Source organism: Equus przewalskii, chromosome 15, assembly GCF_037783145.1.
Source record: "Equus przewalskii isolate Varuska chromosome 15, EquPr2, whole genome shotgun sequence".
NCBI lineage: Eukaryota > Metazoa > Chordata > Mammalia > Perissodactyla > Equidae > Equus > Equus przewalskii.
Genome location: NC_091845.1, coordinates 83661136 through 83676208, shown reverse-complemented (window position 1 = coordinate 83676208; position 15073 = coordinate 83661136). Strand labels below are relative to the sequence as shown.

Genomic DNA, 15073 nt, shown 5'->3' with positions numbered 1-15073 from the left:
CAAAAATAATCATTGCAAAGAGGAAGTTTTGCTCTTCTTTTTTGTTTCAGGCACGCTGGATGGAGACGTCGAAAAAAATATCGACCGGTCTTACGTTCTGCTGTTTTCTACAACTGATGAAAACAGTAGCTGGTATATCGATGACAACATTAAAACGTATACTGAATCTGGCCAAGTTAACAGCAGTGATCCTGGCTTCCAGGAGAGCAATCGCATGAGCTGTAAGACTAAAAAGAACTTTCTCATTCAGTGTCCTGTAATTCTGACTTCTGTGATGCTGTTTAGTGACTTCCCTTGATCAAGTTGTTTAGTCGAGCTGAGATTTTTCAGTCTTTCAGGGTCTGTTGGTTGATAGGCAAGACATCTAGTAAATCCTGCCGGTTTCCAAAGTTTCATAGCAAGCAAGGTCAGGCAGATGCAAATGTTCTCTGAAGCCTGATATTGATAAAAAGTAGATGGTAAGAACATAGAAAAGATGCGATTTTAAGGTAGCAAAATATTATGGAAGAACAAAGACGTGACTGACTATTTTATGAAAACGTGCTTCTGTGTAGAATTTTTCAGAAAAGGTGCTCTCATTCTCTCGTCGCCTTTATCCTGTCTCTTTTTTCACAGTCTTGGGTTCTTTCTGTTCTCTTCCCCTCTTCACTGCTTCCTGCCTGTCAGCTGACTTTCCATCCTCTTGCCTCTAAACCTTCATGCCCCATCACTTCTAATCACATACGATGTTTATGGCCTCCTTTTTTGTGAAACACAAATCAGATCCTGTCGTAGATTATGCGTGAGCACAATGTCGACACAACGAGGTTTACATAGTGAGGAAGCAGCCCTGACCTACCGTGCTCAATAGGTTACCATCTGTTTGTTTCCAGCGATAAACGGATACATGTATGGAAATCTGCCGAATCTCACCATGTGTGCAGAGGACAAGGTCAAGTGGTATTTTGTTGGCATGGGCGATGGGTCTGACATGCACCCCATCTATCTCCACGGACAAACGCTCATCTCTCGGAATCACAGGAAGGACACCATTACTGTCTTCCCTGCCTCACTGGTAGATGCCTTCATGGTGGCCAAGGGTCCTGGAGAGTGGATGCTGGACTGCCAGGTACATGGTAAGGATTTATTACTTTTACACACTACAAGGTCAGAGAACTTCTAAGGGTACAACCCGTTACAAATGCCTCATCTTCCAAATGGAGAAACTGACAGCCAAGGAGGTGACAGGATTGCCTTCTGGAAAGTCAGTGACAAGGTTAGGACTGGAACCCGGGTCTCTGACACTCTTAACTCTATGATAATAAACCCTTTTAGGGATATAGGAGTTTTTTGTTATTGTTTTTATCAAAAAAACCCTTTTATATTCATTGGCCTGTGAGCCTCACAAGAACCTGAGTGTCAGAGAGAGCAGGTATTATTAGTTTTTTTTAATTGAGGAAACAAGTTCCAAGAGGTTAAAACACTTGCCCCAAACCCTCTAAGAAGCAGAGCCAGGAATTACGTAGGGCCAGATCATTCTCATCCAGTACTCAGGAAACCTCCTTATTTTAGCTGATTTCCCTTTCAATCACACTCCCCATTGAATGTCAGGATGGCCGGTTATAAAGTTATCGATCTTTTCTACTCTCAAATATGACCCAAACTCTACATATAATCATGTAAATATTTTGTTTCATTTTTCAGTCAGAAAAACATGATTGTTCTTAGAACTGAAGAACTCAACTTTTGTTTCTTTGTTCAAAAATGAGATTTACTTCTCTCATCAAAACCTTTCTTTTTTCTAAGTCCCATACTTGGGTTGACATCATGCTTCAGCTAATTATTTGAGCAACTGAACAGCAAGTGTTTATCAGGATTTCCTATGTGCTGTGTCCCTCCCAGGGCTGTGGGGGAAAAGAGAACCACACACAGCTATTGTAACTCAAGGACTGAATTTCGTGATGAAACTGTTCCCACTTAGAAAGGCATGTCGTTTTGGGGATTAAAATGTGCCCTCAGCCCCACTCCTCCTATTTACCTCCTTGGCAGATGGTGCCTTCAGGACGAGTCTGTTCCCCTCAGCTCTGCAGGAAGCCTGGGGTCAGCCCCAGGCACAATGGAGAAGGCTTCTGAAAGCTCCTTGGCTGATCGACTCCAGAATTTTCTCCTGTGTTTCTTCTCTTTCTGTGTTCTACGGTTATTTGTTTGCTTGTTTTAATTTACTTGCAGCCTTTTTTTTTAAATGTAATTATAAGAATACGTGAACAGACTTTTGCTGGAAGGAAAGGAAGGAAGGAGGGAGAGAGGGAGAATTAGGTGGGGGGGGGCAGCAGGCAGAAAAAGCGGAAGTCTGAAGTGGCACAGTATGTGGGCGCCAGCTCGTACCAGCTCAAGGGAGCTGAGAGTTAAATAAGCCAGCTAGTAAACTCTTGGTGGCTTCAAATGGGCCACAGTGGGAGTGTTTACACCACAAAAATTAGCAAATAAATCAGATTTTGTGTTTGTCTTGAGAGCGCTGGTTTAAGGACACACCATTAGTCCGACCTGACCCCACCACCATCCCCCTTCCTTCCCCAAAGAGTAGTCGCTGTAATAACTTAGGTGTGAATACTTGCAAACCTGTTTACTATGCGTTTTCACCTGATATATATGAATATGTGAAAACAGAAATACATAGTGGGGCTGGCCTGGTGGTGTAGCAGTTAAGTTCACGTGCCCCGTTTCAGTGGCGCGGCGTTCACCAGTTTGGATCCTGGGCGTGGACCTATGCACCACTTGTCAAGCCATGCTGTGGTAGGCGTCCCATATATAAAGTGGAGGAAAACGGGCACAGATGTTAGCTCAGAGCCAATCTTCCTCAAAAAAAAAAAAAAAAGGAATGAAATACATAGCTAATGTTTTCTGTTTTGTTTTACGTAAGTAGATCACATTGCATATAATATTCAGCTGCTTGCTTTCTTCACTCATCAGTATGTCTTGAAACCTTTTCCATGACATTCCCCATATGTCTAACATATTCTTTTAACCTGCTGTATCGTTTTCCGTATTTGAGATGTATCCTAATTTATTTAACCATTTGCCTACTGATAGACATTTCAATTGCTTCTACTTTTTTGCCTTATTAACAATATTATAGCTAACACCTTTTTATTTGTTTCTTTTTATGTTATGCACAACTATTTCTCTTGGCTAATTACCAAGAAGTGAAGTTATATAATGGGAGGGTTTTTAATTTTAACAAATGCTGCCAGACTGCATTCCAAAACATCTATGCTAGTTTACACTGCCACCAACGATGCTCTGAAATCCAGACACGGGACCGATGCCCTCATGGAAATGGACCTCCTTGTTTTCCCTGCTGTCTGCCAACTAGTTCGTCTAGTAAAATAACTAACTTGTTGGTGACTAATCGTAGCAATTTCATACCCAAGAGGGAAGATGTTTTTGGCCAAATAAACTCAAATTCGTCTTGGTAGGAAGGTGCCGTCTTCATGCAGGGGTTGGTCCAACACTGGTTATTATGCTCAGGTCATATGCGTTCCTCTAATGTCCATCTTGCACCCCGGTCTTTATACTTGCTTCATACATTTTAGATTTTTACGCAGATTCCATATATAAAATACCTCAAATTTCTCAAAGAAAGGGGAAGTTTCCATATTGTTGGCTAAGATTAAAAATATATGTGGACTAAGAAAAATGTTTAATAACGTTCTCTACTCGGGTGGGCTATTTTTCAGAGGCTATGCAGGCCTTTTTCAGTGTAAGAAATTGCCAAAAACCTTCGACAGATCTTACTGGGACGCGTGTTGTCCGTTACTATATTGCTGCTGAAGAAATTTCTTGGAACTATGCTCCGTCTGGCATAGATTTCTTCACTAAAAAAAATTTAACTGCTGCTGGAAGGTAATGCTTCAGAGATTACAATATTTATGGTTAAATAAGGATAACCGAACTTTTTCGTAACCAGCTACTCCTAAAAAGGGGTGAGGCATCTTATCGTAAAAAGATACTGAGAAAATAAAGAGAGGAAAATAATGTTGTCAATAGTTGCAAAATATTGATCCTAAGGATCGTTGCCACACGAAGTTTTTCTTTAAACGCCTTGGCAGCCAAGGCAAAGGAGACCTTACTGCTCATCTTTCTCCCAGCACTAAATTTTTAAATGAATTTATTTTATTATTTTGGGACATTCAACAACATACTGGGCAATGTTACCAACATCAATTTTACAAATATTTGAAAGCATTCCTCATGTGTAATTTATACTTTCCTGCTAAGATTTGAAAGGATAATTAAGTCATTTCCTGTGACATCCTTAAATCATATTATGTAAATATTTTTTATTCAGTAACACCTAAGAATGTATACCAATTGCTACTTTAGTGACCAAAAACTAAAACTAACATACATGACTGTGGCATCAGGCTTTGAAAGTGCACAAAAGTTTTTCTAATAGTCCAACTGCTAAATATATTTACCAATTTGAAGATTACAGGAGTTTTAATCCTTCTGGTTTATTGAATGAAAGTTATGTGTCAGAAAATATCGAGTTCTAAAATCACCAAAAAATAATGTTTCCCATAGTATTGATTTTTCTCTAATTCATTCACAGAAAATTTGAGAAAACTAAGAATGTTATATCAAGCGAATATTTTCTCTTCTTATATTTTAAGCTCATCAATAAATTATTCAGTCTCGGTAATGGACATTTTGTATTAATTGTGAGAAAGATATCTGGGCTTAGTGCAAAAATTTGATTCAGAGTTGGGTCCAACTCTCATTTTATATTGGCTAAAATCAGTACGAATCAAGAGATTCTTTCGGCTTGCTTGGCTCTCCTGGCGATGAAATCTGTGATGTCTTAGCACCACAAGTCACCCTTCCCTGCTAGGGAACACTTTTTCTCAGGGGGTTCTATTTTATTTTATTATAATAGAATGAAAAAAAGAACAACACCTCTCATCTTAATATTCCAGCATCTCTGCACATAGTTGTTTTAAAAGCAGTGTTTGTTACTACCTGCCTGAAAAAAATCAAACATAATGTCTTTTTAATTTTTATTCCAAAAGAAAATTTGTAGAGGCTGGCCCAGTGGCACAGGGCTTAAGTTTGCATGTTCCGCTTCAGTGGTCCAGGGTTTGTGGGTTCGGATCCCTGGTGCGGACCTATGCACTGCTCTTCAAGCCATGCTGTGGCAGGTGTCCCTCATAGAAAGCAGAGGAAGATGGGCATGGATGTTAGCTCAGGGCCAGTCTTCCTCAGCAAAAAAGAGGAGGATTGGCAGCAGATACATAGGCATAGACAAAAGACTGAAAGGATATCCATGGAAATATTGATAATGGTTATATATAGATGATGGGGTTATGGAGATTTTAATTTTCTTTGTGATACTTTTCCTTATTTTCCAAATTTCCTACAATGAGGATGCATTGCTTTTATAAATAAATTACAAGTACTTTAAAACAGATGAATGTGGAGTCTTGCTTTTTCTTCACATGATCACTGTAAATTTAAAGTTCTTTTTGTATCTGCTTTCTCTGCACAGTGAATCCCAGCCATATTTTGAACAAAGCCCAACCAGAATTGGAGGAACTTACAAAAAACTAGTTTACCGTGAATACACAGATGCTTCCTTCCGAACACAGAAGGCAAGAGCAGAGCACCTGGGAATTCTTGGTAAAATTCTATTCATGGCTTGCGGGGTTATAAACACTACGTATACAAATTCGGTGCAATCAAAATAGTATTAACCAACTCAGTTTTAGAGATTTTAGCTGTCGTCTTTATAATGTTATGAAACAATACATTCTGATTCACCCAATTTTAACCTACATTCTTTTGTCCCTGTAAAACCACTAAGATTACTATATTCATGTGATCCAAAGTGACTTTCTAAGACCCTGAACCATCTAGGCCTCTTGCAGTGGGACACATTTCTGTTTCAGAGCATCATCCCTCTCATTTGTTCCTAGAAGAACCTTACCCAAGTAAAACAACCTGGTAACCACGTTTATGGAAACCAAGGACTGCTAACTCTGTTGGTTTCAGGGCCTGTCATTAAGGCAGAGGTGGGACAGATCATCGAGGTCACTTTCTATAACAACGCTTCCCTGCCGCTCAGCATTCATCCTCACGGCCTGCGTTACAACAAGAGCAACGAGGGCTCATTCTACAGAACACCTGGAGGGGGTAAGTGGGGCTCCAGGGGGGCCCGAGACAGCCACGCTGCAACGTAGCATCGGCAAGAAAAATTATTGTGCAGCCCACCTTCCACGTCGTAACGGCTCTGTGTACTTACTGTGGCAGTGAGTCCTTCAGCCCCTCTCAACTGTCACCCAGGGTGCTCCCAGAGATCTCACAGCCCAGACGAGAGTACTTTTGGTCCTGGGTCCTAGTTTACAAATGTTTATTTCTTACTAGGTGCCCCTCCACCCTCCTCACATGTAAATCCTGGTACAACCTTTGTCTACACCTGGGAAGTTCCAAGAGATGTGGGTCCTACCTCCACGGATCCCAACTGCCTGACCTGGTTATACTACTCCTCAGTAAATGGGACAAGAGACACCCACAGTGGCCTTGTGGGGCCTCTCCTCGTGTGCAGAAATGGAAGTCTTGGAGACGAGGGCAAACAGGCGAGTCATGGGACCCACACGCAGGGCTGCCGTGGTGAGAGGTTGCCTGAGACCGGACTGCAGGGGGAGGCAACGTGCCAGGCAGCAGCTTCAGCTTCTTCTGTGTGACTCCATTCTTTCCTCAACCTCAGACCTGTGTCTTCCTCTGCCCAATGTACACCCATCCTGGAATGTTCCACAGTCATCTCTCATTCCACTTGACTTTCAACCTCCATCTCCCTCTGGACGGCGACCACCCATCTCTCCCTCTTCTAAGCCAGCATTTCTTCCTTTACTCTGTCTCTTAGTTAATGACACCACCAAGCCTGGGACTTCTATCAGCAACCCCTTCTTTCTCATCTCCAACATTAGTCACTAAATCTCCAATACCACTGCCTTATGTTAGGCACCATCATCTCCTTCTGAATTCCTTTAACCCGCTAACTCCTGTCCCCACTCTCATCCTTCAGTATAGCGCCACATCCCTCCCTTTCGAATCTGATTATAGCACTCTCCACACTTTAAATCACCCTACGATTTCTTGGCTCAGGAGCCACCGCATCAGACCCTCCTGATTCACCGCCCAACCCCCCACCTTGCACCCCACCCCCACCCCTGACCTTGCACACGCCATTCTGGCTTTACTGCAGGACTAGCTTGTTAGTCCCTGAGTGAAGAAGGCTCATTCACCTCTCTTTGACCTTGCCCTTCTCTCTAGAATGGCCTTCCTCACCGTTTTACCGGATAAAACGGGAGACATTTTTAAAATTCAGATGGAGGGTCCCTTCTTTCCCTTCAGACAATATTCTGCAACGTTAGTTGGTGTTCCCACGGGTCACCATGATTCCTTGTGGAGATTTCTTTTAGAGCGCTCAATCATGCAATTACTTTCACTGGCTGGTCTCTCCCACCAGACTAAAAGTTCCTCGAAAGCATATTAATTACTAGTGTTTTGTAACAACCACGGCCGTTCTCTAGCATATAATAGGTGCTCAAGAAATGCCTAATGCATGAATTTCCCTTGTTCTTCATTCACAAGTGAATTCATACCCAAGTTCTTTTCTGCATTTATAATTCATATGTAAGAAAGCCTTATAAATCCCCAAATATAAGTATATATGTAATCGAATGTATATTTTATTTAAAATTGTGACTATATATTTATATTCATCCATATAATGAAACTCATATGAAATAGTCTCATAAGTCTTATAGTATATATAATTTTTACATTTTATCCAAAAATGTAAGTATGTATACACATTTAATTTCTTCATAAACCCTAAAAATGTAGGCTTTCTAGAGTTGAAAACATTTTATTTGACTCACTTTCCAAAAAGCATCCTATGAAAGGCCACTGTAAACATCTGTGATTATACAGTTTAGTTTTATGGAGTTCAGATGTGGGGGTCCCTGGGTGATAGCTTTGTATAAAAACAGCCATAGAGATTTCTCCCAACTTTTTAGTTCACTAGGATTCACGCCTTTATATAAAATGTCCATAAGAGGGGAAATCAATTGATCAGATTTTTCAGGAGTATACAAATCCCCTTCTAAGGGAAATCCTGTGTGCAGATCAGCCATTTGACTAGACTTTGAAAATAGACCGCTGTCCTTCATGTCTGTTCCTTTGTCCATTCTCATCCGCAGAAAGGAATAGACAAAGAGTTTTACCTGTTGGCCACAATATTTGATGAAAATGAAAGTTTCCTCTTGGATAAGAATATCAGAGCATTTACCACAGAGCCTGAAAATGTGGATAAAGAGGATCCAGGCTTCCAAAACTCTAACATGATGTACAGTAAGGGAACATTTCAGTTACAAGATAAATGCATTGAACAATTGCTTAATTTCATTTTGCCTAAAGAATTACAGATTGCTTAAGAAAGACTTACACTTTCCCCCTGTGGTGGGCTAATACGTTTTATGTTTCCTTTAAATATGACTTCCCAGTAAAAATATTGTCTACTAAGCTGCTTATGTTAAATTCAATTTACCAAATATTTATCAATGCCTTTTTGGTGCATGCAGTGTTTTAGCTATTGCTAAATGTGAGACCGAAAAGTCATGAATTTCTCTATTGGCAAATGAGTGGAGTGGGTGGGAGGGGTGTTTGTCGAGTTGGTTGGTTAGTTGGTTGGTTGTGGGAAAAGGATTGGTCTAGAATCTGGAGACTCGAACTCTAGTCTTAGTAGTTCCGTTCATTAGCTTAATGACAGCAGACAAGTTCCCTGAAATCCAAAAGGAAATGTTGTCTCGGAGAGTCTCGAGATTCTTACCTGAATGAACTGCTTATGAATAGGCCTTCTCTGAGTTCCAAAAGATGTCAGGTACCAGTAAAGTAAATTCTCATTTCTTTGTTACAAATGTGCAGCCCTAAATGGATACATGTATGGAAATCTGCCCGGACTGGACATGTGCTTAGGAGACAACGTTTCATGGCACGTCCTCAGCGTGGGATCAGTGAGTGACCTACATGGGATCTATTTCTCAGGAAATACCTTCACTTCCTTAGGAGCAAGGGAGGACACGCTAGCTGTGTTTCCCCACACCTCCCAGACGCTTCTTATGACACCTGATTCCACAGGTCAGTAGTGGATCTTCTTCAGCCTAAAGCATGTCCAAGGTATGAAAAGGCAGCGTCTTTATATGCACTGAATATTCTATTTGTATGGAAAAAAATGGAACTTATGCAAACAGTGCTTGGAAAACCCTTGTCCTGCTTCATTCAGTTTATAGGAGCATTAGTATATCATTTTCCTGTACAGAAAAATCCCCTTGACTCCCCCGGGTTTCTCCTCCTGGTCTCCAGGCTCTGAACCAACCCACGCTCCTCAAAAGCGATGAAGAGGCTTTGCAGCTTTGTGGCTTGTTTTCATCCTGTTATCTGCTGCATTTCTTACTCTCCTGTCTGTTTGTTCCAGACCTTCCTCCGGCTTCCACCTTACCCTGCCTACTCCCTCTGCCTGCCTCTCTCTACTCCGCTCCTTGCCGGCTTTGCTCTCTAGGAAAATGTTTTGACTTCAAGGAGGCTGATTGTTGCTGGCAACATTTTTCTGAAAACGCACTTTACATCAGAGAATTGTTAGGGGGATCATAGGAGCCAAGCACCCCCCTGAAGCTAATTGCTTCATTTGTAAAATAGATTGTAATGATTTGTAATCCACAAAAAGGAATAGACAACAATCAGATGAGATAGATGGAGCATGTTAGACTTCCAATAAAATGTTAGCTCCTTCTTTTATCCTGCAGATCCACTTTCACCAAAAATAATAATAATAATAATTATTATTATTATTAAAAAATCCATTCATCTTGGTCAAAAGCTCCTGGCACCAATCGAAGCCTGGCTACACAGTCACATGCAGTCAACCAGCTACTCTATAAATACCATGGGTTGGTACCTTAGCTCTTTACCACAGACTCATCCGACTACATTTCCTACATTTCAACATTTATTTCACTTTCAGACAAACAAAACCTGAGACTGAGAGCAATTGGAGGAAAAAAAGAAAGAGCTCTTTCTGCACCCTCTTTCTCTGCTCTGCGTACTTGCTCAGTGACAAGTCAGTCCCAGCCCCCACCCCACTTCTTCCTCCCCTTTCCCCTGCGGATGTTTTCCTGGGCTTAAAGAGAAATTTCCTGCTCCTCATTCTCTTTCCTAACCAGTATCACTTGCTGGGAATGTGGGGAGACGCCTCTCCGTGGCAAGCGCTGGGCTACACAGGAGTCATTTCATTTTAAACAAACTCTCTTTCCCAAACCCTCTGAATCTGAAAGTTGGCTTCCTTGTTAGTCTTCTTCAATCCTCCCAGAAAGTAACAGCAACAACAGAAACATGTACAGAGTTGAAGGAGTGTTAGTGCTGATGAAGGGTAACATTAAGAGGCAGTGTCAGAACGTGATGAGCACAAAGTTACCAAAATAAAAGAAAGATGACTGGAATTCCGGTGGAATTCACTGGTCTGAACCGTGCTGGAGTTTTTGTTGTGGTCGTTGCTTTGGAGTTTTGACATATTGGTCTGATTCCCTTCAACTCCTTGCACTTCCTCCGCTGCTACCTCCTGATCCCGGCCACCATCATGTTCATCGATTATTGCATAGGCTCCTAACAGTGTCCCTCCTTCCACCCTTGCCATTCCAGCCTCTTCTTACCCCAGCTGCCGGAGTGTCCTTATCATCCTCCTCGACTCGCATCCCACAGTGGCTCCCCGTTTCACCGGGTGAAAGGCGCAGACTTTCAGTCGCCCACGAGAACCCCATGACCCAGCCCTCCACCCTTACGCTTGTCCGCCAGTCCTCTCAGCCACCCTACTCCAGACATGCAGGCATCTTAGATCGCCTCCAGACACATCACGCAGGCCCCGGCGGGCGGGTCTTGCCACCTGTTTCCTCTGCCTGGCTCTTCTCCGAGATCCACCTCACCTCTCGTGAGTCTCCTGCCAAATGTCACTCTCCCACCGAGGCCTACCCTGATCATCCTATGAGCTAGTGCTCATTGCTCCCTTGAGCCCCCGGCACACCCAGAATTCTCAATCCCCCTCACACTCTTCTACTTTTTTCTTAAATCCATAGCACTTATCACCTTCCAAAACACAGAAAAGTTACTCACTCTGGTTACTGTCTGTCTCTACAACACCTTGCAACAGAAACTCTAAGGAGAAGGGTTTTTAATTGTTTTGTTTGCTGATGTTTCCCAAGTGCCTAGAAATATACCCAGCATAAAGAAGATACCCAATAAACATTTGTCAAATTAATGAAAGAAGGAATGAACTATCTTCCTATATTTCTTTGGGGGGTTTATATCTTATAGATGACGTCACACACAAATAAATCTGAATGCAAAGCATTAAGCATTGTTTTCTTATTCACCCCTAGGGATTTTTGATGTGGTTTGTATGACAGCAGAGCACTATACAGGAGGCATGAAGGATAAATACCGAGTGAGGGAGTATTTGGAGCCCAGCCCTGATCAAACACAGTACCAGGAAGAGAAGACTATTTACATTGCGGCCGAGGAAATTGTGTGGGATTATTCTCCGAGCAGGAAGTGGGAGAAGGAACTGCATCGTTTACAAGGAGAGAAGTACAGCGAGTACTTCAATCTCTAATAGGGAAGAGTTTGTTCTGTAGTCCTCCACCCTTCCTCTCCGCCTCTTGTGTGTGGGTGTGTGTGCGCATGCGCGCACGTGTTTATTTGTGTGTGGAATGATATGTGTGTGCACTATGCGTGTGTGTGTTTAGGATACATTCAATTACAAATAACTTCAAAATGTGTGTATGCGATATCTTCAATTATGAATGACTTCAAATCTGCCTAAATATCTGGGTCACTGACTTCTGCTGTGCTATTCTTCCTGTGCATCTCTTCTCCTCTTGCCTCCTGTCTTCCCGTATGTGTTAGCATCCAGTCTCACCACTTTGCGGCACAATGAACATCACTTCAGCTGCAGTTAATATGTGGAATCAGTCAGATTTTCCTTCTGTCTTCGCTTATTTCTGTCTCTCTCTATTCTTCTGGGACCCTCAAATTGAAGACTCTGATTTTTCTCCTTTTGTAAAATTTTATTTCTTTCTCTGATTTTCTTACTATTTATTCATTTATCAAAACTAAAATTTTATCCTGAAAACAAGTTTTAAAGTACAGAATGAATATCCAACAATCTTACCAGAATTAATGTATTTTTTGAAAAAGAATTACTTTCCAAAGTAAAATAGCCTCTAGACAGTAATAAATTGCATTCTTTCAAGAAGAATTTCTTCCATATGGGAATTTGTCTAATTTAATGGTTCAGTTAACTAATTTGTGGGTTTTGTTTTTGTTTTCTTAAAGCAAAACAAACATATATTTGGATAGAATTGGGATGTTTCTCGGGTCCAAATACAAGAAAGTCGTATACCGTCAATATGATGACATCACATTCACAAATCAAACAAAAAGAAATGAAGATGAAAAACATCTGGATATGCTAGGTATTGATATACTGTAGATTGGTTTTGGGGTTTTTCTTGTCCTCAGCCTCTAGAGATTGTCGCACACATTGAGGATTTTGTCAACCTCCACCTGGACGGGGAAAGTGCCTGTAATTCTAACTCTAATTTGTCTGCTGATAGGCACTTTTACTGGGAAAAGAAAATGATTCAAGTATTGTTTCATGGAAAATAAAGAGACCACAGAAAATTAATCTGGTCAGTTTTAGATGACCTGGCTTCTTCTGCGCAGAATCCAAGAATTCCAGAGGGACCTTAGAAGTAGCATTCCGAGATAATTACACTGAAATTAAAACAAAGCCCAGGAGCACTACTATAATGAAGAGGGGGACTTCTTTGTCTAAGATTTAGTTTCATCTTCTGTGCAAGAGTGAGGGAAATTACAGCCGTTTCTTCACCCCCAAGCACTCACATGTAACATTGCCATAAGTCACAAGGAATTTCCAGGAGTCACATGGCAGGTCCATAGGTCACATGATGTTTTCCTATGTCATATGGCATTTCTGTATGTTGCACAGTATTTCCAAAAGTCACCTGGCATTTCCATAAGCTTACATCCTGTTCGGGTCCTGATGATCTGTGTGTCTATCGGAGGCCGTTCTCTGGAGTGGGACTCTCAGGACATGGATTTACATGCTGAGGAGGAAGAACTTTTATTCTTCTTGGCTCCTCAGTGGCCTCTTGAGCTTGTCCCTTTGTGACCCCAGGAGGGGTCTGTGCTATCTAGATCCCACTGCTATTGCGTGGGCCCCTATATGTAATTAACAGCAAGATGTTTGTTTTCTGTAGGATTCTGGTCAAATGCACCAAAATAAAAAACACAATATGACCCTCTAGATTTCATTATTACTTATACAAAAAAGGAAAACACTTTATGGAAAAGGAAAAGCGAGCGCAGTGTTTGGGAAGGCAGGCTTGCCATAGGGCGCAGAGGCGCTGTCTTTAGCTGGTGTCTAGTGTCCAGCGGGCCCCTTCACGGCTCTGATGGTGGTACCAAAGCACGAGTGTGAGGAGAGTTCTTACTGCTTAGTTCATCTCAAAACCATCTCTGTTTCAGAATTTTTATAGCCACCAATTCAATCTTCCAAATAGAAAGAAGATTTATAACAAATTTTATCCCTCTAGCTCTCGGCCTGGGATGGGGGGAAAAAAGAGTAAAATGAAGGAATCTTTAGTCCACGAGAGAGAAAAGCACCCTGGGCCCATAAAAAGTGTAGCAGCCTCTCCCCGTCCTCTTCCAGGGTGAAGGAGGAAGAGCAGAAGGCTCAAATGATGAGGTTGGTCAGAGGGGAAATAAGTGTTTCTGAGTTGCGTGCTTTCATAGGCGTTCACGAATGCTCATCAGTGTACATTTTCTAGAGCGGGAGCTTATAGAAATTCTAGACGGCTTAAATTTTCCAGGCAAAAACCATGTTTTGTAAATCAGCAATGATCCCCTTGTTAAATGTGTTTGTGTTTCATTTGGCTGCATGTTAGGAAAAGGACAAGAATAAGTCACTGTATAAATACTTACGAGGACAGGTGACTCATCATTCAAAATAAAAAACAATTATCCTTTTTATATTCCCTAGGTCCTTTAATATTTCTCAACCCTGGTCAAAAACTCCAAATTATCTTTAAAAATAACGCCTCAAGACCATATTCTATTCATGCTCATGGAGTGAAAACCAACTCTTCCACCGTTGCTCCAACACAGCCAGGTAACTGCTTTGGGAGAAAGAAAAGTCCCAGAGCTTTCATGCAGGACCGTGGGGCTAATGTTCTTTCCTGAATACAGGTTAGGTCTAGATGAGGGGCCAGTGGACTAGTAAAAAGGGCCTGAAGAAGGAGTCTGGGAGAGGAGGTCCTTTTGCGAGTCGGAGTTTGCTTCCAGGATGGGGCATCATGGGCAAAACTCCTCAGTGTATACGGTTTCTTCTCCAGGGCCACCCTCCCTCCCGCCTCTCCTCCTGTCCAGCTGCCAGTCATTCTGATGCTACGTTCAATCTCTCCAACTCAAGTGCTAAAGTAGGAGTTGAGTATAAGACACTATATGAGGGAGGGGACAAGGGAGAGGTTTGAGCCACTAAGAGGAAGTGATAAACCTTACATATTAACATTTCTATGGCATCCCAACTATACAACATGCCATTCAGCATTCTCAACTCAGAAGAAAATGAGTCCTTTTCAATATCATTGCCCAGGAAGCAGACTCTGAAATGAAGATCTGTGTGCAGGTACTGCTCTTGGGTTCCACAGCTGTGCAAAGAAGGAGAAAGAAGCAGAATTGGGCAGGGGGAAAGATTGAGCAGAGCAGCAGCCTCAGTAAAAGTCTCAGCCATTCTTACGAGAAGTTCTGAAGATGGGTGGCCCTCAGCTGTCCTGAGCTGGGGCGAGAGAGCTGGGCCTTTATGCCCCTGCATCAGTCAGTGGATGCAAGCCTCTCCAGCCGAGGCTCTCTGAAGGGGGCTGACTTCTGGTGGAAGAACGAGTCCTTCCTTCTTAAAGGGAAA

General features: G+C 42.0%; 1 protein-coding gene across 3 annotated transcripts in view; it reads left to right on the top strand.

Moving 5' to 3' along the window:
* LOC103555170 (ceruloplasmin-like) overlaps positions 1 to 15073 on the top strand; it is a 28503-nt gene that overhangs the window by 3154 nt on the left and 10276 nt on the right. For all 3 annotated transcript variants that reach the window (XR_011527208.1, XM_070576292.1, XM_008526549.2), the window contains exons 4-14: positions 51 to 221; positions 873 to 1115; positions 3717 to 3882; positions 5525 to 5655; positions 6028 to 6168; positions 6400 to 6611; positions 8241 to 8391; positions 8965 to 9177; positions 11469 to 11676; positions 12424 to 12563; positions 14153 to 14281. Coding sequence is in view for 2 of the 3 variants with exons in the window: in XM_070576292.1 (XP_070432393.1) it covers positions 51 to 221; positions 873 to 1115; positions 3717 to 3882; positions 5525 to 5655; positions 6028 to 6168; positions 6400 to 6611; positions 8241 to 8391; positions 8965 to 9177; positions 11469 to 11676; positions 12424 to 12563; positions 14153 to 14281 (1905 nt within the window). In the remaining variant the exon portion in view is untranslated. The remainder of the gene's footprint in view (positions 1 to 50; positions 222 to 872; positions 1116 to 3716; positions 3883 to 5524; positions 5656 to 6027; positions 6169 to 6399; positions 6612 to 8240; positions 8392 to 8964; positions 9178 to 11468; positions 11677 to 12423; positions 12564 to 14152; positions 14282 to 15073) is intronic.